Source organism: Sturnus vulgaris, chromosome 27, assembly GCF_052056855.1.
Source record: "Sturnus vulgaris isolate bStuVul1 chromosome 27, bStuVul1.hap1, whole genome shotgun sequence".
Classification (NCBI taxonomy): domain Eukaryota; kingdom Metazoa; phylum Chordata; class Aves; order Passeriformes; family Sturnidae; genus Sturnus; species Sturnus vulgaris.
The window spans coordinates 3,699,541-3,722,452 of record NC_142269.1 but is presented as its reverse complement, the minus strand read 5'-3'; the positions used below and the strand labels follow the sequence as shown (position 1 = coordinate 3,722,452).

The 22,912-nt window shown below is 52.1% G+C and overlaps 2 protein-coding genes across 3 annotated transcripts in view; one reads left to right on the top strand and one right to left on the bottom strand.

Annotated features, from left to right (window-relative positions):
- Positions 1 to 659: 659 nt before the first annotated feature.
- SNX11 (sorting nexin 11) lies at positions 660 to 7,124 on the top strand. The gene is made up of 7 exons (XM_088179579.1): positions 660 to 737; positions 1,631 to 1,673; positions 2,187 to 2,273; positions 3,262 to 3,362; positions 3,451 to 3,549; positions 5,194 to 5,421; positions 6,145 to 7,124. Exons 2-7 carry the CDS (start codon positions 1,653 to 1,655, stop codon positions 6,407 to 6,409), a joined length of 801 nt encoding a protein of 266 aa, XP_088035705.1. The 5' UTR covers positions 660 to 737; positions 1,631 to 1,652; the 3' UTR covers positions 6,410 to 7,124.
- A 711-nt stretch (positions 7,125 to 7,835) lies between these two features.
- Positions 7,836 to 22,912, bottom strand: part of SKAP1 (src kinase associated phosphoprotein 1) — an 88,590-nt gene continuing 73,513 nt past the window's right edge. The window contains exons 11-13 of one of the 2 annotated variants that reach the window (XM_088179661.1): positions 22,042 to 22,154; positions 8,720 to 8,827; positions 7,836 to 8,201 (exon numbers count right to left, since the gene is read on the bottom strand). In XM_088179661.1, coding sequence (XP_088035787.1) covers positions 8,729 to 8,827; positions 22,042 to 22,154 — 212 coding nt within the window. In that variant the 3' untranslated portion in view covers positions 7,836 to 8,201; positions 8,720 to 8,728. The other variant, XM_088179662.1, reaches the window with a different exon arrangement.

Here is a 22,912-nt window from a genome sequence, read left to right as displayed (position 1 = left end):
TGCTCGTAACTATATAATTAAATACTAATTAAATTAAGTTAAATACTAATTAAATTAAATTAATTTAATCATTAACCGTGGGAAAGTCCTCGCTGGTCTTCGAGTCCAAGCCGTGACCCAAAATCGCCTTGTCCATCAGGTCAGAGCCCGAGTGCCACCTCCTGTGGCCTATGCCAGTGCCCAGGGAAGGGTCTCGTTCATGGCATCCATAAATAATCGTATTTAGGGAATCTTGGAGTCGTTCAGGCTGGATTGCCACGTCCAACCATTGCCCCAGCACTGCCATGGCACAGCCAACTCCTGTCCCCAGGTGCCACATCCACGTGGTTTTGGGGATGGGGGCTCCAGCACCAGCGTGGGCAGCGGTGCCAGTGTTAGATCTCCCTTTCCGTAGAGAAATTCCTGCTGATGTCCAGCCTGAGCCTGTTCCCTCTCCTCCTGTCCCTGTTCCCTGGGAGCAGAGCCTGACCCCCCTGGCTGTCCCCTCCTGTCAGGGAGTTGAGCAGATCCAGAAGGTCCCTCCTGATCCCCCTTTTCCCTGGGATAAACATTCCCACTCCCTCAACCGCTCCTGGATCTCCAGCCCCTCATTGTCCCTGAGCGGCGGTGGCCCCCTGGACCACAGCGACATCCGAACTACAACTCCCAGCATGCCTCGCACCGGAAGTTCCGGCCACACCCGCGCTATAACCGCGCGCGCTGCCGCCGCTGCTTAAAGGGGCCGCGGGCTGTGCGAGGTGAGGGGGCCCTGAGGGGAGGGGGCAGATTTGGGGGATCCCGGCTGGGTCCCCTCGGGGGTTCCCGGTGTCCCCAAACAAAAAAAAAACCCCACCCCCCCCTCCCAAAACCCAAACCCAAACAAACGAACAGAAAAAAACCCAAAAAAGCCTCTCCCGGCAGGGCCGGGCCGGGGCTCGCCCTCAGAGCTCGGCTGGGCTCGGGCCGCGGCTCCGATCCCTGTCCTGAGGAATTTTTTCCCTCCCTAGAAGGCAAAATTCCCTGGAATTCCCCCCGCGGTGTTTTACAGGCGGCGTGGGAAAGGAATGAATGGGATTCATTCCCGTTTTTCCTGCTTTTCCCTGCGTTTTTGGGACTCGAGGAGGTGCAGGACATCACTAGAACTGGGATCAGGAGTCCTGGAAGGCAAAAAGTCCTGAAAAAATGAATTCCAATGTTTTAGAGGGGCGGCTGTGTCCAAGGAAAATAGCGAACAAATGGGATTGATTTATTAACATCCTCAGGAATTCACCCGCGCCAGGGAAAATCAGGAATAAGTGGGATTCATTCCCGCTTTTTTCTGCCTCTGGAGGGTTTTGCATGGATGGGAATGAGGATTCCCGCTGTTCCAGAGGGCTGGGGAAGGGTTTTAGGGATGGATAAAAGATAAGGAGCCTGGCAGGAATTCCACCTGGAATCCTCTCTTGGAACATCAATCCCGGGCACCAGAGCCTTGGAAAATCCCGAATTTGAGCGAAATAACCCCAAAGCGGGAATCCCGGAGCCCCTCAAAATGAGGCTTTTCCCAGATTCCAGGGATTTCCAGCATTCCCAAAATCTGCAGGATCCCAGGAATCTGGGGGGATTTCCCTTTCTAAATCCCCTTTTTTTTTTTTTTTTTTTTTTTTTCCAGATGTTCCCCACTGGGCTCTAGGATGTTGGAGAACCGAGAGGAAGTGAGGAGCATTCCTGGTTTATTCCCAGATTCTGGAATTTGGGCGAGTTGAATTCTTGGGAATTCCATCTCCTTGGAATAATCCACGGGGCTGAGTGCAAGAGCAGCTGGGAATGGGAATGTCTGGGAAAGCAGGGATGGGGTGGATCCCGGTTTTTGGAGCGCTCTGATCCCATTCCCGGGAATCTGGGAAGGCGGGGCTGGGGTGGATCCCGGTTTTTGGAGCTCTCTGATCCCATTCCCGGGAATCTGGGAAGGCGGGGCTGGGGTGGATCCCGGTTTCTTGATCTCCCTGATCCCATTCCCGGGAATCTGGGAAAGCAGGGCTGGGGTGGATCCCGGTTTTTGGAGCGCTCTGATCCCATTCCCGGGAATCTGGGAAGGCGGGGCTGGGGTGGATCCCGGTTTTTGGAGTCCCCCGGATTCCATTCCCGGGAATCTGGGAAGGCGGGGCTGGGGTGGGTCCCCGTTCCCGGAATGCCATTCCCGGAATGCCATTCCCGGAATCCCGCAGGAGCTGACCACGGTGCGGGTGCAGGATCCCCGCGTGCACAACGAGGGCTCCTGGAATTCCTACGTGGATTACAAGATCTTCCTGCACGTGAGCCAGGAGCGGGACACGGGGAGGGAGAGCTGGGATCGGGATGAGCCCTGGGAAAGGCTTGGGATTGGGATGATCCCAGGACACGGGGAGGGAGAGCTGGGATCGGGATGAGCCCTGGACATGGAGGGGAATCCTCGGGATCACGTCCTGGATCCAGCACTGAGGGGATCCCACAGTGACTGAGATGCTGATCCTCGATCCCATGGAGAATTCCCATGGGTAATTCCCATCCTGGATCCTCTGTCCAGGCCAGATCCAGCCCTCGAGCCCATGGAAAATTCCCACAGATAATTCCCATCTTGGATCCTGCTGTGACTGAGATCCTGCCCCTTGATCCCATGGAGAATTCCCGTGGAGAATTCCCATCCTGGATCTCGCAGTGACTGAGATCCAACCCTCCATCCTACTGATAATTCTCATGGAGAATTCTCATGGATAAATCCCATCTTGGATCCCTCGGATCCAGCCCCTTGATCCCATGGATAATTCCCAGGGATAATTCCCATCCTGGATCCCTCAGCCCTCGATCCCAGAGATAATTCCCAGGGATAATTCCGAGTAGTAATTCCTAGGGAGAATTCCCAGGGAGAATTCCCAAGGATCATTCCCAGGGATAATTCCCAGGGGTAATTCGCAGTAGTAATTCCCAGGGACGATTCCCAGGGATAATTCCCATGGATAATTTCCATCCTGAATCCCTCAGCCCTTGATCTCAGGGATAATTCCCAGGGATAATTCCCATGGATAATTCCTATCCTGGATCCCTCACTCACTCAGATCCAGCCCTCAATCCCAGGGATAATTCCCATGGATAATTCCCACGGACAGTTCCCAGGGATAATTCCCATCCTGGATCCCTCAGCCCTTGATCTCAGGGATAATTCCCATGGATAATTCCCATCCTGGATCCCTCAGCCCTCGATCCCGTGGGTAATTCCCGTGGAGAATTCCCAGGATAATTCCCATTCCGGGGGTTTTTTCCCAGACCAACAGCAAGGCTTTCACCGCCAAGACCTCGTGCGTGCGGCGCCGCTACCGGGAATTCGTCTGGCTGAGGAGGCAGCTCCAGAAAAACGCTGGATTGGTGTAAGAATTCCCGGGATACAGCCCCAAAACTGCTGGGATTTGAGCTCCTGGCCGTGCCAATCCCGATTTTTCCCCCCGGTTTTTCCAGGCCGGTGCCGGAGCTGCCGGGAAAATCCGCGTTTTTCGTGGGCAGCTCCGATGAGTTCATCGAGAGGCGGCGCCAGGGGCTGCAGCAGTTCCTGGAGAGGTGGGAGCGGGGTCTGGGGTTGTTTGGGATGGTTTGGGGTTATCTGGGATTTGGGATTGTTTGGGGTTTGGGATTTGGGGCTTTGGATTTGGGGTTTCGGTTGGTTTGGGGTTTGGGATGGTTTGGGGTTTGGGATGGTTTGGGATTTGGAGTTATCTGGGATTTGGGATTGTTTGGGGTTTGGGATTTGGGGCTATCTGGGATTTGGGATTGTTTAGGGGTTTGGATTTGGGGTTTAGGTTGGTTTGGAATGATTTGGGGTTTGGGATGGTTTGGGGTTTGGGATGGTTTAAGAGTTTGGGATGGTTTGGGATTTAGAACTATTTGAGGTTTGGGATTTGGGATTTGGGATGGTTTGGGGTTATCTGGGATTTGGAGTTTGGGAATGGCTGAGGGGAGGGGACAGTGCCTAGAGGTGGCCAGGAGGTGACAGCAGGGAGGGCTGGGTGACCCTGGGTGACCCTGGTGACCTGTCCCTGCTGTCTGTGTCCCCTCAGGGTGGGAGGTGACAGCAGAGGTGACAGCAGAGGTGACCCTGTCCCTGTGTGCCCAGGGTGGGAGGTGACAAGTTGACAGCAGAGGTGACAGTGTCACTCCCCGCAGAGTGGGAAGTGCCAGCAGAGGTGACAGGGTGTCAGCAGGTGACAGCAGGTGATGGCAGGTGACAGGGTGACAGCAGGTGTCAGGCTGACAGCAGAGGTGCCAGCAGGTGACCCTGTCCGTGTCCGTGTCCCCAGGGTGGTGCAGAGCGCTGTGCTGCTGCCCACCTGTCCCTGCAGGGTGGGAGGTGACAGCAGAGGTGACAGCAGGTGATGGCAGGGGTCAGGGTGACAGCAGGTGACAACAGAGGTGACAGGGTGGCAGCAGAGGTGCCAGCAGGTGACCCTGTCCGTGTCCGTGTCCCCAGGGTGGTGCAGAGCGCCGTGCTGCTGCCCACCTGTCCCTGCAGGGTGGGAGGTGACAGCAGAGGTGACAGCAGGTGATGGCAGGTGACAGGGTGACCGCAGAGGTGTCAGAGTGACAGCAGAGGTGACAGGGTGTCACGGTCACAGCAGAGGTGACCCTGTGTGTGTCCGTGTCCCCAGGGTGGTGCAGAGCGCTGTGCTGCTCTCTGACAGCCGCCTGCACCTGTCCCTGCGGGGTGGGAGGTGCCAGCAGGTGTCAGGGTGCCAGCAGGTGACGTGCCCATGTCCCTGTCCCCAGGGTGGTGCAGAGCACTGTGCTGCTGCCCACCTGTCCCTGCAGGGTGGGAGGTGCCAGCAGAGGTGACAGCAGGTGATGGCAGGTGTCAGGGTGACCGCAGAGGTGTCAGAGTGACAGCAGAGGTGACAGGGTGGCAGCAGAGGTGACAGCAGAGGTGACCCTGTGTGTGTCCCTGTCCCCAGGGTGGTGCAGAGCGCTGTGCTGCTCTCCGACAGCCGCCTGCACCTGTCCCTGCGGGGTGGGAGGTGCCAGCAGGTGACGTGCCCATGTCCCTGTCCCCAGGGTGGTGCAGAGCGCCGTGCTGCTGCCCACCTGTCCCTGCGGGGTGGGAGGTGACAGCAGAGGTGACAGCAGGTGATGGCAGGTGTCAGGGTGACCGCAGAGGTGTCAGGGTGCCAGCAGGTGCCAGCAGAGGTGACGTGTCCGTGTCCGTGTCCCCAGGGTGGTGCAGAGCGCCGTGCTGCTCTCCGACAGCCGCCTGCACCTGTTCCTGCAGAGCCAGCTGCCCGTGGCTGCCATCGAGGCGTGCGTGCAGGGCCGGGGCCCGCACTCGGTCACCGAGGCCATCCTGCACTACGCCATGGCCGGCTGTGCCTGGGGACAGCGCGGGGACAGCCCGGCCCTGCCCTGGGGACAGCGCGGGGACGGCCAGGCCCCGCCCACAGCCAGGTAATTCCGAGGGGAGGGACCGGCACCGGCACCGGCACCGGGCATCCCGGGATGGGATTGAGCGGCGGGAAACGGGCAGGGAAGAGGAGGAGCAGCCTGGGGCAGACCCGGATCGTCCCTAGGGATCCCAGGGAAGTCCCAGATCATTCCTAGGGATCCCAGGGAAGTCCCAGGTCCTTTTTGGGGATCCCAGGGTAGTCCTGGCTCCTTTTTGGGGATGCCAGGGAAGTCCTGGATCTTGGCTGGGGATCCTGGGGCATTCCCAGCTCCTTTTTGGGAATCCCAGCACCCTCCCAGCTCCTCCCTGTGGATCCCAGGGCAGTTCCAGCTCCTTTTTGGGAATCCCAGCACCCTCTCAGCTCGTCCCTGTGGATCCCAGGGCAGTTCCAGCTCCTTTTTGGGAATCCCAGCACCCTCTCAGCTCGTCCCTGTGGATCCCAGCGCAGTCCCAGCTCCTTTTTGGGGATCCCAGGACAGCCCCGGTTCCTCATTGTCCATCCCAGGGTGGGATCTGTGCAGCAGGAAAAATTTCAGGGCACTCCCAGCTCCTTTTTGGGGATCTTGGGACATTCCCAGCTCCTTTTTATGGATGCCGGGGCATTCCTGGCTCTTCCCTGTGATTCCAAGAGGAATTATGGGAATGTTCCCCCTTTTCCAGCTCCGAGCTCGGTGCTCCCATGAAATCCCGACGTTCCCTGGATCCCTTTTCCTGCTCTTTTCCAGCTGTGCCAGCCTGGAGAGCTTCCCCTACTGGAGTGACTTCGGCATGGACGAGGCACGGCCGGAGAGCCCGGCCGGACAGCGAGTGACCCCTCTGGACAGCCCCGAGTGTCCAGCTGGACACGGAGTGACCCCTCTGGACAGCCCAGAGAGTCCAGCTGGACACGGAGTGACCCCTCTGGACAGCCCCGAGTGTCCAGCTGGACACGAAGTGACCCCTCTGGAGAGCCCTGAGGAGCCCCAGAGTGTCCAGCTGGACACAGAGTGACCCCTCTGGAGAGCCCTGAGGAGCCCCAGAGTGTCCAGCTGGACACAGAGTGACCCCTCTGGAGAGCCCTGAGGAGCCCCAGAGTGTCCAGCTGGACACAGAGTGACCCCTCAGGACACCCTGGAATGTCCAGCTGGACACGGAGTGACCCCTCAGGACACCCTGGAATGTCCGGCCGGACACTGAGTGACCCCTCTGGACAGCCCCGAGTGTCCAGCTGGACACTGAGTGACCCCTCAGGACACCCTGGAATGTCCAGCTGGACACGGAGTGACCCCTCTGGACACCCCCAGGCCCCACCGCCCTCGCTGGGAGAGGGATCAGTGCGGAGCCACTGGGATGGACTGGGAGCACTGGGAATGCGGCCCCAGCCCTGTCCGAGCTCTTTCCCAGCAGATTCCCAATATTCCCTGATATTCCCAGCAGTGTTTTCCTCACTCTGCTCCTGGCTCAAATCCTCTGGAATTCCCAAACTGGGCTCTGATCCCTCTGGAATTCCCAGACTGGGCCAATCAGAGCTGAGTTTCCCGCCGGGAAAAGGGAGGGATGGGGCTGGAATTTGTGTCCCCTTCCCGCTGGGGCTGTTCCAGGGATTTTTGGGAAAGCAGGAGCAGCTCGGGGGGGATTTGGGGTCCTCCCCTCCCTCAGCACTTGGTGTGAGCAGGAAATAAAAATAAATAAAAATTTAAAAATAAATAAAAATAAATAAATAAAACGGAAGTGGAGGAGACTTTTCCGGGTTCTGCCGGGCTCGGGGGTGGGGGAAGTGCGGGGAATTTCAGGATTTCGGGAATTTGGGAATTCTCAAAGCTTGGGGCGGAGTTGGGGGAGGTTTTGGGTCCGGGGAGAGCTCGGGAATGTTGGGAATCCCTGTTGGGAATCCTTTGGAGGCACAGGGTTAGGGATCCTCTCAGAATCCATGAATCCACCCAGAATCTATGGATCCAGCCTGAAACCAGGGATCCAATCCAAATCTATGGATCCAACCCGAATCCAGGGATCCAATCCAAATCTATGGATCCAACCCGAACCCAGGGATCTGATGTGAATTCAGGGATCCACTCTGAATCCATGGATCTGATCCCAGCCCAAGGATCTGCTCCAGAGGGATCGGAGCCCAGTTCGGGAATTCCAGAGGGATCGGAGCCCAGTTCGGGAATTCCAGAGCCGGCAGGGCCCTACCACCATCTAGCGGCCCCGCAGCCAAGTGCGGGAGGGAAGGGAAACCAGGAAAAGCAGGAAAAGCAGGAAAAGGAGGGGGGGAAAAAAGCAGGAAAAGCAGGGAAAGCAGGAGGAGGATGCGCTGGATTCACCCTCACAGCAAAGGGGCCATTCCCGATAATTCCCGGTAATTCCCGGTAATACCCGATAATTCCCGATAATTCCCGGTAATTCCCGGCCGTTCCCGGAGCAGCCAAACTTGGAGAGGAAAAAGGAATTTATTGAGGGAGAACACCTGGATTTGGGACGGGAGAACACCTGGATTTGGGATGGGGGAACACCTGGATTTGGGATGGGGGAACACCTGGATTTCGGATCTCCAGGAAATTTGGGATTGACCCCGGAAAAGCGGGATAGATCTCCGGGGAATTGGGATTTTTGGGATAAGAGGGATGCGTGCCTCAGTTTCCCCATGGAATGGCTCCGGGGGGGATTTTTGGGATAAATCCGCTCGGTGCCAGCGCTGGGTCCTGCTGAGGAATCCCATGGGATTTTTGGGATTTGTGGGATTTGGGATCCAGGGAATGCTGTGGACCGGGCTGGTGCCGTCCCCGCGCTGCCGCTGCCGTTCCTGGTTCGGGAAAACCGGGGATGGAGACAAAGACACCGTGACCCCAAATCCCAAACCCCAAACCCGCACCCCAAACCCCAAACCTGACCTCAGGCACCGCAGCCCAAACCCCAAATCCCAAACCCCGGATCCAAAACCCCAAATTCTGCACCTCAAACTCAAAACCTGACCCCAAACCCCGGACCCCAAACCTGACCCCAAACCCCAACCCCACACCCCAAACCCAAAGCCTGACCCCAAACCCCGGACCCCAAACCTGACCCCAAACCCCAACCTCACAGCCCACACCCCAAACCCAAAGCCTGACCCCAAACCCCAAAGCCCAGACCCAAAACCCAAAACCCCAAACCCCACATCCCAAACTCCAAACCCCGCACCCCAAACCTGACCCCAAACTTCAAATCCCAAACCCCAGACCCAAAACACGCACCCCAAACCTGACCCCAAAACTCCAAATCCCACACCCCAGACCCCATAAACCCGACCCCGCACCCCAAACCCGACCCCACAGCCCTCACCTGTCCCGGTCACTCCTCCAGGTCGAAGGCGGGTTCCAGGAATTCCCTCGGGACGATCCCAATTTCCTGACCGAGCTCCCCGACCCACCAGCCGTACCTGTGATATTCCTGTGGGGCCGGGATTGGGGTCAGACCCTTCCTTTGGGGCTCCGACCCCAAAATCCCGCAGAAATACCTCAAACTCCACAAAAAATACTCCAAACCCCATAAGAAATACCCCAAATCCCAGAGAAACACCCCAAATCCCACAAAAATAACCCAAATTCTGCAGAAATACCCCAAATCCCGCAAAAATACCCCAAACCCCACAGAAATACCCCAAATCCCACAAAAATAACCCAAATTCCGAAAAAATACCACAAACCCCACAGAAATACCCCGAACCTCACAGATGTATTCCAAATCCACAAAAAAAAATGCCTTGAACCTCACAAAAAATATCCCAAATCCCACAAAAATATTCCAAATCCTCTGGGTCGTGGTTTGGGGTTTGCTCGGGAATTCAAGGTTTAATTCATATCCTGATGTTTTTGGGGTTTAATCCCAAATTCCAGCTCCCAGCCTGGAATTCTGGGAGCGTCTCCAGCGGGATTTTCCTGGGAAACTTTCCCTTTTCCCGGATTTCCGTGGGATTTAAGGAAAAATCCGAATTTATCCCTAAAATCCGAATTTACTCCTAAAACCCCGCGGGCTGAGCCGCCCCGCAATCCCAATTAAAAAAAAAAAAATTCCTTCTCGGATAAATCTCAGGATAAATCTCGGGATTTTTCAGCATCAAAGGGATGGAAAAAAACCCACAAATTTATCCCTAAAATTCGAATTTATTCCTAAAATCCGAATTTATCCCTAAAATCCGAATTTACTCCGAAAACCCCGCGGGCTGAGCCGCTCCTCGGCCACTCCGCAACCCCAATCCCCACTTTTGCAACCCCAATTTTTTAAAAATTCCTTTTTTTAACTGAATCTCGGGATTTTTCACCCTCTGAAGGGATGGAAAAAAAACCCAAATTTATCCCTAAAAACCCCGATTTTATCCCTAAAACCCCGCGGGCTGAGCCGCTCCTCGGCCACTCCGCAACCTCAACGCCGCATTCGCAACCCGAATTTTTAAAACCATTTCTGCTGGAATGAATCCTGGGATAAATCCTGGGATTTTTCATCCTCCGAAGGGATGGAAAAAACCCCGAATTTATCCCTAAAACCCCGAATTTATCCCTAAAACCTCGAATTTATCCCCTAAAACCCCGCGGGCTGAGCCGCCCCGCGCCCACTCTGCAATCCCAATCCCACTTTTGCAACCCCAATTTAAAAAAATTTTAAAATTCCTTCTCTGCCGAATCTCGGGATAAATCTCGGGATTTTTCAGCATCCAAAGGGATGGAAAAAAACCCAAATTTATCCCTAAACCCCCGAATTTATCCCTAAAACCCCGCGGGCTGAGCCGCTCCTCGGCCACTCCGCAACCTCAACGCCGCTTTCGCAACTCGAATTTTTAAAACCATTTCTGCTCCAATGGATCCCGGGATAAATCCCGGGAATTTTCATCCTCCGAAGGGATGGAAAAAAACCCCCCAAACTCTCGGCAGCCCAGCCGTCGTTTCCTCCCCCCGCGCGGGGCCAGGACGAATTAAAAGCGCATTAAACTCGCGGCAATAACGCTCGAGTCCTCGTCTCGCGCTGCCAAATTGCCCCGCGCTGCCTCGTGCAGATGTTCGTTAATTATGCTAATTTTTATTAAATCATTAGCGCCGAGCCCTGGCACGGCTGAGCTGCGTGAACTCTGCTCCCGCTCCTTCCCAGCTCGCTGGAATTCCTGGGTTTTGTTTTTTTGGTTTTGTTTTTTGAGGTTTTTTTTTTTTTTTTTTTTTTGGGAAAGCGGGAGAGGAGGAGGAGGAGGAGGGTGAGGATGGGGTTTTGTTGGAATTTCGTTAATTAGGCGTTAATTAGGCTGGGGAAGGAGGGAATTTCGAGAGGTTTTATGGAAAGGGCTGGAAAGGAGCGGGTGGGTGGGGAAAGAGATTCCCGGGAGGAAAAGGGGATGGGATTGGAGGGGGGGACAGGGGGGAACTGGGAGCACTGGGAAGCGGAGCAGCGTCATCCCCGTTCCCGGCGATCAGCAGGAATCGGGAAATTGGGAATCTGACTCCTTTCCGAGGCTGGGAATGGATTTAGGGTTGCTGGGAATTGGATTTAGGGGTCACCCCAACCCCACTCTCTCCATCCCTGGGAATGAGCTGGGAAGCAGAGCATCATCCCCATTCCCAGAAATCAGCAGGAATCAGGAAATTTGGAATCTTTCCAAAGATTTCAAATTTCAAAGCTGGGAACTGGATTTAAGGTCACCCCAACCCCATCCTCCCCATTCCCAGGAATCCCCAAACTGGGAATCCTATCCCACCAGGATCCACGTGTCCCATCCCACCAGGATCCATCCCATCCCATTGGGGTCTCCATGCCCCATCCCATTAGGATCCACGTGTCCCATCCCAGGAGATCCAGGTGTCCCATCCTAGGAGGGTCCTGGTGTCCCCTCCCACCAGGATCCATCTCATGCCATTGGGGTCTCCATGTCCCATCCTAGAAGGGTACAGGTCCCATCAGGATCTGTGTGTCCCATTCCAGGAGGGTCCAGGTGTCCCATCCCACCAGGATCTGTCCCATCCCATTGGGGTCTCCATGTCCAATCCTAGGAGAGTCCAGGTCCCATCAGGATCCACGTGTCCCATCCCACCAGGATCCATCCCATCCTATTGGGGTCTCCATGTCCCATCCCAGGAGATCCAGGTGTCCCATCCCAGGAGATCCAGATGTCCCATCCTAGGAGGGTCCTGGTGTCCCCTCCCACCAGGATCCATCCCATCCCATTGGGGTCTCCATGTCCAATCCCATCAGGATCCATGTGTCTCATCCCACCAGTATCTGTCCCATCCCACCAGGGTCTCCATGACCCATCCTAAGAGAGTCCAGGTCCCACCAGGATCCAGGTGTCCCATCCCAGGATGATCCAAGTGTCCTGTCTGAACAGGATCTGTCCCATCCCTGACGGGTCCAGGTGTCCCATCCCACCAGGATCCAGCCCATCCCACTGGGGTCTCCATGTCCCATCCTAGGAGGGTCCAGGTCCCATCAGGATCCAGGTGTCCCATCCCAGGAGATCCAGATGTCCCATCCTAGGAGGGTCCAGGTGTCCCCTCCCACCAGGATCTGTCCCATCCTATTGGGGTCTCCATGTCCCATCCTAGGAGGGTCCAGCTGTCCCATTCCACCGGGGTCTCCATGCCCCATCCCATCACAGCCCACACATCCCAAAGATCCAGGATTTATCCACTCAGCAATTCCCCAATAAAAACACCCAACCTGGTGACACCGAGGTGACACCGAGGTGACACCGGGGGCCAGCCCAAACCCCCGCCAAGGCCCGGGAAGCCGCGGCTCCATCTTTATTCCACGCCCGAGGCGGCGAGCGCGGCTGGGGGACGATGTGACGGAAATGTTTCATCTGCTGGGCCCATCTGTGCCGCCGTTCGTGCCGCTCGCCCCGAGAGAGGCGCCGCCGAAGCTCCGCATCGCCTTTAATATTCTCCTAAATCACCTCGGCGGCGCTTCAAGGGCCATTGCCGCCACGGCGCCGGTTCATCTGGAGTGCACGGCGGAACGGGGGGCACGGCGAGGGCAGGGGGAGGGCACGGGCTGGGATTCGGCAGGAATTCCCAGGGATTTGGGGTCTTGAGTTGCTCGGGTTAAGGGGGGGAGGAAGAGGAGGTGCAAAAATAAAAAGTAATTTAAAAAAAATTAAAAATAAAAATGAAGAAAAAAATAAGAATAAGAGTAAGAGTAAGAATAAGAATTAAAAAATAAATCTGTGGGAAGTCGCTGGGAGGGTTTGGGGGTGCAGGAATGTTGGATTTGGAGATTCGGGGGTGCAGGGATTGGGGGGATGCTCGGGACCCTGCAATGTCTGGGGCTCAGGAGGATCTGGGGGTACAGGGAGAGCAGGGGGAGGGCACGGGCTGGGATTCGGCAGGAATTCCCAGGGATTTGGGGTCTTGAGTTGCTCGGGTTAAGGGGGGGAGGAAGAGGAGGTGCAAAAATAAAAAGTAATTTAAAAAAAATTAAAAATAAAAATGAAGATAAAAATAAAAATAAGAGTAAGAGTAAGAGTAAGAATAAGAATTTAAAAATAAATCTGTGGGAAGTCGCTGAGAGGGTTTGGGGGTGCAGGAATGTTGGATTTGGAGATTCGGGGGTGCAGGGAGGGCAGGGGGGATGCTCGGGACCCTGCAATGTCTGGGGTTCAGGAGGATCTGGGGGTACAGGGAGGGCAGGGGGAGGGCACGGGCTGGGATTCGGCAGGAATTCCCAGGGATTTGGGGTCTTGAGTTGCTCGGGTTAAGGGGGGGAGGAAGAGGAGTTGCAAAAATAAAAAGTAATTTAAAAAAAATTAAAAATAAAAAAAAAATAAGAATAAGAGTAAGAATAAGAATTTAAAAATAAATGTGTGGGAAGTCGCTGAGAGGGTTTGGGGGTGCAGGAATGTTGGATTTGGAGATTCAGGAGTGCAGGGATTGGGGATCCTGGAATGTTTGGGGCTCAGGAGGATCTGGGGGTGCAGGGAGGGCAGGGGGAGGGCACGGGCTGGGATTCGGCAGGAATTCCCAGGGATTTGGGGTCTTGAGTTGCTCGGGTTAGGGGGGGACGAAGAGGAGGTGCAAAAATAAGAAAAAAATTTTAAAAGAATTAAAAATAAAAACGAAGATTAAAATAATAATAAAAAAATAATAAGTAAGAGTAAGAATAAGAATTTAAAAATAAATGTGTGGGAAGTCGCTGAGAGGGTTTGGGGGTGCGGGAATGTTGGATTTGGAGGTTCAGGAGTGCAGGGATTGGGGATCCTGGAATGTTTGGGGCTCAGGAGGATCTGGGGGTGCAGGGAGGGCAGGGGGATTCGGCAGGAATTCCCAGGGATTTGGGGTCTTGAGTTGCTCGAGTTAGGGGGGAGGAAGAGGAGGTGCAAAAATAAAAAGAAAATAAGAATAAAAATAAAATGTGCTGGATCTGGGGGGGGGGGGGGGGGGGGGGAGAGGAATATGATGGAATTGAGGGAAAATATTCCAGAATTTGGGGTAAATTGCCGGAATTGGGGGGGGGTTCAGGACTCCCCAAAACCACCAGGGATGAACTCGGGGATTTGGAGTTTCAGGGATGTTGGAATTGGAGGGAAGAAATATTATGGAATTTGGGGGGGAAATGTGCTGGAATTGGGGTGGGTGGGTGGGAAATATTCCGCAATTGGGACGGGGGTAAAATACACCAGAATTGGGGGCAAACATTCCCGAATTGGGGGTGTAAATTTGCCGAAATCGGGGGGAAATATTCCGGAAATGGGGAGGTAAATATGCCGGAACTGGGGGGATAAATACCCCAAAATTAGGGGTAAATGTGCAAGAACTGGGGGGGTAAATTGCCGGAATTAGGGGGGCTCACACCTCCATCACCCCCCAGACCACCGGGGATGAGCTCGGGGGGAAATATTCCGGAATCGAGGGGGTTAATATTCTGGAACTGGGGGGTTAATTGCCAGAATTAGGGGATAAATATTCCAGAATTCGGGGGGCTCACACCTCCACACCCCCCAGACCACCGGCGATGAAGTGGGGGGAAATATTCCTGAATCGAGGGGGGTTAATATTCCGGAATTGGGGAGGGGGAGGGTTTAATATTCCGGAATTGGGGAGGGTTAATATTGTGGAATTGGGGGGATAAATTGCCAGAATTAGGGGATAAATATTCCAGAATTAGGGGGCTCACATCTCCACACCCCCCAGACCACCGGCGATGAACTCGGGGGTTAATTGCCAGAATTAGGGAATAAATATTCCAGAATTGGGGGGTCTCACATCTCCACATCCCCCAGACCACCGGCGATGAACTCGGGGGTTAATATTCCAGAATTAGGGAATAAATATGCCAGAATTAGGGGGGCTCACACCTCCACACCTCCCAGACCACCGGCGATGAATTCGGGGGGTTAATATTCCGGAATTAGGGGGTAAATTGCCGGAATTGGAGGGTTAATTGCCAGAATTAGGGAATAAATCTTCCAGAATTAGGGGGGCTCACAGCTCCATCCCCCCCAGACCACCGGCGATGAACAGGGGGGAAATATTCCTGAATTGGGGAGGGTTAATATTGTGGAACTGGGGGGTAAATTGCCCGAATTGGGGGGGTTAATATTCCAGAATTAGGGGATAAATATTCCAGAGTTAGGGGGGCTCACATCTCCACATCCCCCAGACCACCGGCAATGAACTGGGGGGAAATATTCCTGAATTAGGGAATAAATATTCCAGAATTGGGGGTCTCACACCTCCATCCCCCCCAGACCACCGGCGATGAACTCGGGGGTTAATTGCCAGAATTAGGGAATGAATATTCCAGAATTAGGGGATAAATATTCCAGAATTAGGGGTCTCACACCTCCATCCCCCCCAGACCACCGGCGATGAACTGGGGGGAAATATTCCGGAATCGAGGGGGGTTAATATTCCTGAATTGGGGAGTAAATTGCCCTAATTGGGGCGTTAATTGCCAGAATTAGGGAATGAATATTCCAGAATTAGGGGGTCTCACACCTCCACATCCCCCTCCACCCCACCCCAGACCACCGGCGATGAACTCGGGGCTCTCCAGCGCAGCTCGGGGACCCCCGAGGAGCCGCCGGGGCTCGGGCGCATCCCCCGCGTTGCCGCGGTAACCGGAGCCGGGCTCGCTGCCGCCTCCCCGGGGCCACCTCGGCTCCACCTGCGCTCGCCGGGGTCAGCGCGGGGCCGGCAGAATTAATGAAGGCGGCCGCTAATGAGGTGTCGGGCGGCTCTTGATGCTCTCCGTGTGTCGGGGGCCACTCGCATTTCCAGAGCTCATTATGGGTTGCAATTAGGCACCGCCAGATATTTAACTCTTTTTTTTTTTTTTTTTTTTTTTTTATTCTGTTTAAATTAGCATTTTAATAACGTCGCTGCGGAGCGGGGGAAGAAGAAGAACAACAACAACAAAAAAAAAAAAAAATCAAGATTTGGCCGTTTTTCACCGGCAAAACTTCTCGGCTCGAGTTAATGGTAAAATTGTGAGGGAGAGAGGAAAAAAAAAAATAAAAAATTAATCTTTCCCACCTATCCCAGCGGGAGGAAAAGAAAATGAAATAAAATAAAAGAGCGGGAGTGATTTTTTTTTTTTTTTTTAATTCGGTTTATCGCAAGCTCCGTTTTCCCAAATTTGCTCTGCAGCCGAATGTTTTTGCGTGATGGAGAGGAGAGGCTGGAGGAGTTCGGAGCTGCGGGGATAATAATTAAAAATAAAAACAAAAATAAAAATAAAAATAAAAATAAAAATAAAAATAAAAATAAAAATAAAAATAAAAATAAAAATAAATAAAATAATAAAAATAATAATAATTTTATCCCAAATCCTGAATCTCTGGATAAGGCAGTGGGGTGAGGATTTGGGAGCAGCAAGTGTCAGTTCTGGGATGGATCCGATCAAAAACCCCATGGAAAATCCCATTAAAAAATCTCATTAAAAATCCCATCCAAAAATCCCATTGAAAATCCAATCGAAGATCCCATCAAAAATCCCACCCAAAAATCCGATCAAAAATCTGATCCAAAATCCGACTTAAAAATTCCGATTAAAAATCCCATCAAAAATTAGATAAAAATTCCCATTAAAAATCCCATTTAAAATCCCACCAAAAATCCCTTTCCAGAGAATTCCTGGGGGTCGCCTCCCCCCTAAAAATGTCACCGGGATTGTTCCATGGGGGCAGGACTGGGATTGGGGGAACTGGGAGAACTGGGATTGGGATCACTGGGAATGTGTTCCCCACTCTCATCCCAAACTGGGAGTCACTGGGATCGGGTTTTCCCCTCTAATCCCAAACTGGAGGTCACTGGGATGGGGCTCCCCCTTTTCCCGGGATTGGGATCACTGGGAATCTTTCCCCTCATCCTTTGCACGGGGAATCCCAAGGATCCCATTCCCAAATCCCAACCCAGAGCCGGGACCCCAATCCCGCATCCCAGAATCCCAAATCCAGTGGGAAAAGCAGGAAAAGGACGGGAATCTCATCCTTGAATTCCCCCATCCCGGGAATCCTTGGGATGAATTCCCGCATTAATTGGAGACAATTCCTGGGAAGAATCTGGAATTCCAGACTTATTTAGGGATTCCCAATTCCATTTTCCCTGTCCATAAAACCGGGATCTTCCTTTATTTACAGCTTGGAAATGGGATTTTTAAAAAATGGGAATAAAGGACGGGATCAGAGGGATTTGGGACTGGAGAATTCCCATATTTCTCCCAAATCCAGGCTCCCCTCAGCTCCTCCCATCCCGGATTTTAGGGTTTTTTTGGGATCGTTTTAAACTCGGGATTTGTTTGGGATCTGTGGGAAGGGGTTGGGAATTCTGTGGATTCCCAAGGGGCAGAATTCCCGCCGGGATTTGGGATCAGCACAGGGAAAAGGAGCCCGGGGATTTCCGGGATTTCGGGGATTTCTGGGATTTCTGGGATTTCCAGGATTTCCGGGATGTTGGGGATTTTTGGGATTTCCGGAATTTCCAGGATTTCCGGGATTTCCAGGATTTCCGGGATTTCGGGGATTTCTGGGATTTCTGGGGTTTCCGGGATTTCCGGGATTTCCAGGATTTCCGGGATGTTGGGGATTTTTGGGATTTCCGGAATTTCCAGGATTTCCGGGATTTCCAGGATTTCCGGGGTTTCTGGGATTTCCGGGATGTTTGGGATTTCTGGGATTTCCAGGATTTCCGGGATTTCCGGGATTTCCAGGATTTCCGGGATGTTGGGGATTTTTGGGATTTCTGGGATTTCCGGGATTTCTGGGATTTCTGGGATTTCAGCCTTTCCGGGGATGTTTTGGATAATTGGGATTGGTTTCATTCCCGCAGTTTCTCTGTTTTTCCCGCTTTTTCCATGTAAAAATTCCCGAATCTACCGGCAGGGGTGGGTGTGGGTGGATGGAATCGAGGTAGGATAGAGAATGAAAAAATAAAAATATAAAATGTAAAAAGTAAATTATAAAAATTAAAATATAACTTAAAAAATGAAAAAAAATATAAAGTACAAAATACAAAATATAAAAATTAAAACGTAAAATGTAAAGTATAAAATACAAAAATTAAAATTAAAAATGCGAAGTAAAAAATGTAAAGTTTAAAGTGCAAAATGCAAAATGTAAAATGTGAAATATAATAATACAAAAATTAAAATATAAAAGAGAAAGTAAAAAGAGTAAAATTTAAAATTAAAATGCAGAATGCAAAATGTAAAATGTAAAATACAAAACCACAAGAATTTTAAATTTCTATTTTAAAATATAAAATATAAAATATATATATAAAATATATATATGTTAATTTATTAATAGATAATTAATTTCTTCCCCTGATTTATTAATTTATCACTAATCCACCTCTTGATTTAACAATTCAGAATTAATTTAGAATTAATTTAGAATTGAGGAATTTCCTTATTTATTAATTGCTTTATTCCATTAATAAATGAATTCATTTTATTACATTGATTAAATTAATTAATTTTCCCACCCATGGCCCATCCCAGGAAATTCCCAAGGCTCTGATCCCAAATTCCCTCTCGGTTTTCCCGGATCCTTTGGAATTGTCCCACCCTGGGCCGCCGATGTTCCTGGTGAGGAATTCCAAAGGAAACTCTGGAATATCCCAGAAATCCCGGGAATTCTGGCCCTGGCAGCCTCCACATTCCCGGGATTTATGGGATAAGGAATGGAGAGGGTTTATCCCTGGAATTCCTGGAAGTAAGGACGGAATTCCCGCTTTTCCCGGGTAGGTTTTATCCCAGGAATGTGCAGGTGAATCCCTCTGGATGGAGGAAAATTTGGGATGAAGCACCAAAATTTGGGATGAAGCAAACACCAAAATTTGGGATGAAGCATCCTGGATTTGTAGGTGAATATGGGTGGGGAAAATTTGGGATGAAGCACCAAAATTTGGGATTCAAGATCAGGGATTGGAACTTGAGGCCTTGTGGATGGGGGGAAAATTTGGGATTCGGGATCGGGAACGCGCAGGTGAGTTCCCGTGGATGGGGAAAATTTGGGATCAGACTCAACCCTTTCCCTGTCCTGGGGGGTGACCAGGAGTGACCAAAAGTGACCAGAAGTGACCAGGAATGACCAGGGGGGATTGAGAGTGACCAGGGGTGACCAGGGAGTGACCAGGGAGTGACCAGGAGTGACTGGGAATGACCAGGAGTGACCAGGGGTGACCAGGGGGTGACCAGGGGGTGACCAGGGGTGACCAGGACTGACCAGGGAGTGACCAGGGAGTGACCAAGAGTGACTGGGGGGTAACCAGGGGTGACCAGGCAGTGACAGAGGGGTGACCAGGAGTGACCAGGGGTGATTGAGAGTGACCAGAGGTGACCGGGGGGTGACCAGGAGTGACCAGGGGTGACCAGGAGTGATCCGGAGTGACCAGGAGTGATCAGGGGGTGATTGGGAGTGACCGAGGGGTGACCAAGAGTGACCAGAGGGTGACCAGGAGTGACCAGGGGGTGACCAGAGGGTGACCAGACAGTGACTGAGGGGCGACCAGGCAGTGACCGGGGGGTGACCAGAGGGTGACCAGGCAGTGACCGAGGGGTGACCGCTGCCTTCCAGCTGCCCCCATCCCGGCGCTGCCGCCATTCCCAGTGGGATCATTCCCGGGATCCGAGCGCAGCTGAGCCCGGCCCGGGCTCATCCCGAGCCGCCTCCGGGCATGGAGGGGACGGGAGCGGGGTCAGGGCTTGTCCCGGTCCCCAAATCCATGGAAAATGCCGCTAGGTGTCACCCCGCGCCTTCGGCTGCCAGGCAGGACGTGGGAATTCTCTCCCGCCCCTCCCCTCTGCCGGTTTTATGGGAAGGAATTGAGGGAATGAACGGATCTCGATTTTACGGGAATGAACGGATCCCGGTTTTATGGGAAAGGATTGAGGGAATGAACGGATCCCGGTTTTATGGGATAGAGGAATGAACAGATCCCGGTTTTATGGGAAAGGATTGAGGGAATGAACGGATCCTGGTTTTATGGGATAGAGGAATGAACAGATGCCGGTTTTATGGGACGCAGGAAGGAAAGTATCCCAGTTTTATTGGGAAGGAATTGAGGGAATGAACGGATCCCAGTTTTATGGGATAGAGGAATGAACAGATCCCGGTTTTATGGAAAAGGATTGAGGGAATGAACAGATCCCGGTTTTATGGGACACAGGAAGGAAAGTATCCCAGTTTTATTGGGAAGGAATTGAGGGAATGAACGGATCCCAGTTTTATGGGATAGAGGAATGAACAGATCCCGGTTTTATGGGAAAGGATTGAGGGAATGAACGGATCCTGGTTTTATGGGATAGAGGAATGAACAGATCTCGGTTTTATGGGAAAGGATTGAGGGAATTAACAGATCTCAGTTTTATGGGACACAGGAATGAACAGATCCTGGTTTTATGGGATAGAGGAATGAACAGATCCCGGTTTTATGGGATAGAGGAATGAACGGATCCCAGGTTTATGGGAAGGGATTGAGGGAATGAACAGATCCCAGTTTTATGAGCACTGTGTCACTTCCAGCTAAGCCCACTCCAAGTGGGAAGTGGTTCTGCTTTCCCACAATTATCCCAGATGGGAAAACGAGAGCAGAACTGGGAGCAGGGACACGGGAACGGGTTTTTATTGGGATTATGGAATTCCAGGATCAGATGGGTGGGAAGGAGCTCAAATCTGGGCTGCTATCCCAGCCCAGCCTGGCCTTGGACACTTCCAGGGATGGGAATGAGGGACGGGAATTAGGGGTGGGAATGACTCTTCCCATTTCCCAAAAGAACTCCCAGTGTTTTCTCCCTCTGGGAATGTGCTGTTGGCACCCCTGGGCTTGTCACCTCCCAGATCCAGGGGGACCAAGATCCCTTGGGAGCAACATTCCCGGGATTCCTGGGATAAAACAAGGCCCAATTTCCCTGGAAGTGCCCAAGGAATGCTGGGATGGGACCGGTTTCCAGACAATTCCATGATTCCCTGAGCTCATTCCGCTCCCAGTGTCCAGTTTTCCCGGGAATGTCAGGCCGGGAAGGCGCCAGATGGGATTTTACAGGAGCTGCTATTCCGTGGTCGGAGCCAGCGGCCGCCGCGAGATTAATTCCGCGAAATTAATTGGGACAAGATTGAAAAGGGAATTAAGGCGCAGCTGAGTGAACATTCCCAACCTTTTCCCTCCTCCTCCCCCTCCTCCTCCTCCTCCTCCTCTTCCCATCGCTGCCTCTCCCTTCGCTTCCTGCATCCCAAATTTATGCCGGAAAAGCCTTCAGGACCTCTAGAATTCCCACTGGAATCTCGGGATGTGGAACCCCCTGGATAAACATGGACTGGGGGAAATCCCAGGGCAGGGGATGGGGCACGAAATTCCTAAATCGGGCACCAAAAATGAGGAATCCGCAGCTTTCCAGGGCGGGATGTAGCACCAGGAGTGGGAGCTGCGCTTCCAGCCCCAAATTATGACCCAGAGTGGCTCCAAACACAGCAAAACCAGTAAAAACCAGTAAATACCAGTAAAATCCAACAAAAACCTGTAAAACCCAGTAAATACCAGTAAAACCCAGTAAAAACTAGTGAAAACCCAATAAAAACCAGTAAAGCCCAGTAAAACCCAGTAAAAATCAGTGAAACTCAGTGAAAAACAGTGAAAACCCAGTACAAACCAGTAAAGACCAGTGAAAATGAATAAAGACCAATAAAACCCAGTGAAAACCCAGTAAAAACCAGTGAAACCCAGTGAAACCCAGGAAAAAAAAAGTAAAACCCAATAAAAACCAGTAAAACCTAGTAAAACCCAGTAAAAACCAGTGAAACCCAGTAAAAACCAGTGAAACCCAGTAAAAACCAGTGAAATCCAGTGAAACTCAGTGAAACCCAGTAAAACTATTGAAAACTCAATAAAAACCAGCAAAGCCCAGTAAAATCCAGTAAAAACCCAGTGAAACCCAAAAAACCCCTGTAAAAACCAGTAAAACCCAGCAAAAACCAGTAAAACCCCCTCCCCACCATTAATTTAATTTTAAATCTTAATTTCGAGCTATTTTGGCACCTTTTGGCCTTGAAAATGAGCCTGAATCCCGAAAAATTCCCGCTCCTACCTCTCTGAGGATGTGGATGAGGTCGCCCCGTTGGAAATGGGAAATCAAATGGAAAACGAGGCAAATTTCCCCCAAAATTCCCGGAAAATTCCGGCTCCTACCTTGCTGAGGATGCGGATGAGGTCGCCCCGCTGGAAGGAGAGCTCGTCGGGATTGTCCCCGCGGCAATCCCACAATCCCTGGTAATAACTGGAATAATCCTCGTCGGAATTTTCTGGGAAAAAAAGGGAACAGAAGGGTCAGGGTGGTGAGGAATTCACGGGTACGGGATCAGAAAGGTGATTCCAGAGCCAGAAGTTATCCTGGAGCTCCTCCGGGATGGGAAAGGCTCCAAATCCATTGGGAATGTTGAACATTGAGGTTGGACAATTCCAGGAATTCCATGGGACACCACCACGGCCAAGGGAATTCAAGGAAACCATGGAAAATCTGCAGGGAAATGGAAAAATCTTCCTGGAGGTGATTCTGGAGCTGGAAGTTCTCCTGGAGCTCCTCCCGGATGGGAAAGGCTCCAAATCTATCGGGAATGTTGAATATTGAGGTTGGAAAATTCCAGGAATTTAGTGGAATTTCATCATGGACTCTCTGACCGAGGAATCTGCGCCTCCCAAAGAGTTTTGTCCCAGTTTTCTCTCCTTTCCCGAGAATTTTCCCTCCCAGAGGGACAGGAGGGCATTGGAAGAATCCCGGGAATATCCAGTGGGATCTGGACAAGCCGTCCCAAAATTCCCACCCTGGCCTTTTAGGGATTAAAAATTCCATTTAAAAATCCCAAACCCATCCTTTTTCCCAGGAATTTTGGGAGATGCTTCCTTATCCCATCGGGAAGAGTCTTCCCGACTGGAATTCCATGATTGCCAAGAGTCTCCCTCATCAAATCCCGGGAATTCTCCTGTTCTCCACATTTTCCACTGCCCAAGTTGCTCCAAAGTGGCCAAAATCCCAAAATATCCCCCCCTGCATTCATTTCCT

Bases quoted from the DNA above. Each gene is read 5' to 3' on its own strand.
- SNX11 (XM_088179579.1), top strand. From the start codon at position 1,653: ATGTTGGAGAACCGAGAGGAA. The intron at 1,674-2,186 runs GTGAGGAGCATT...GGAATCCCGCAG, and splicing joins TGTTGGAGAACCGAGAGGAA to GAGCTGACCACGGTGCGGGT. The intron at 2,274-3,261 runs GTGAGCCAGGAG...GTTTTTTCCCAG, and splicing joins ATTACAAGATCTTCCTGCAC to ACCAACAGCAAGGCTTTCAC.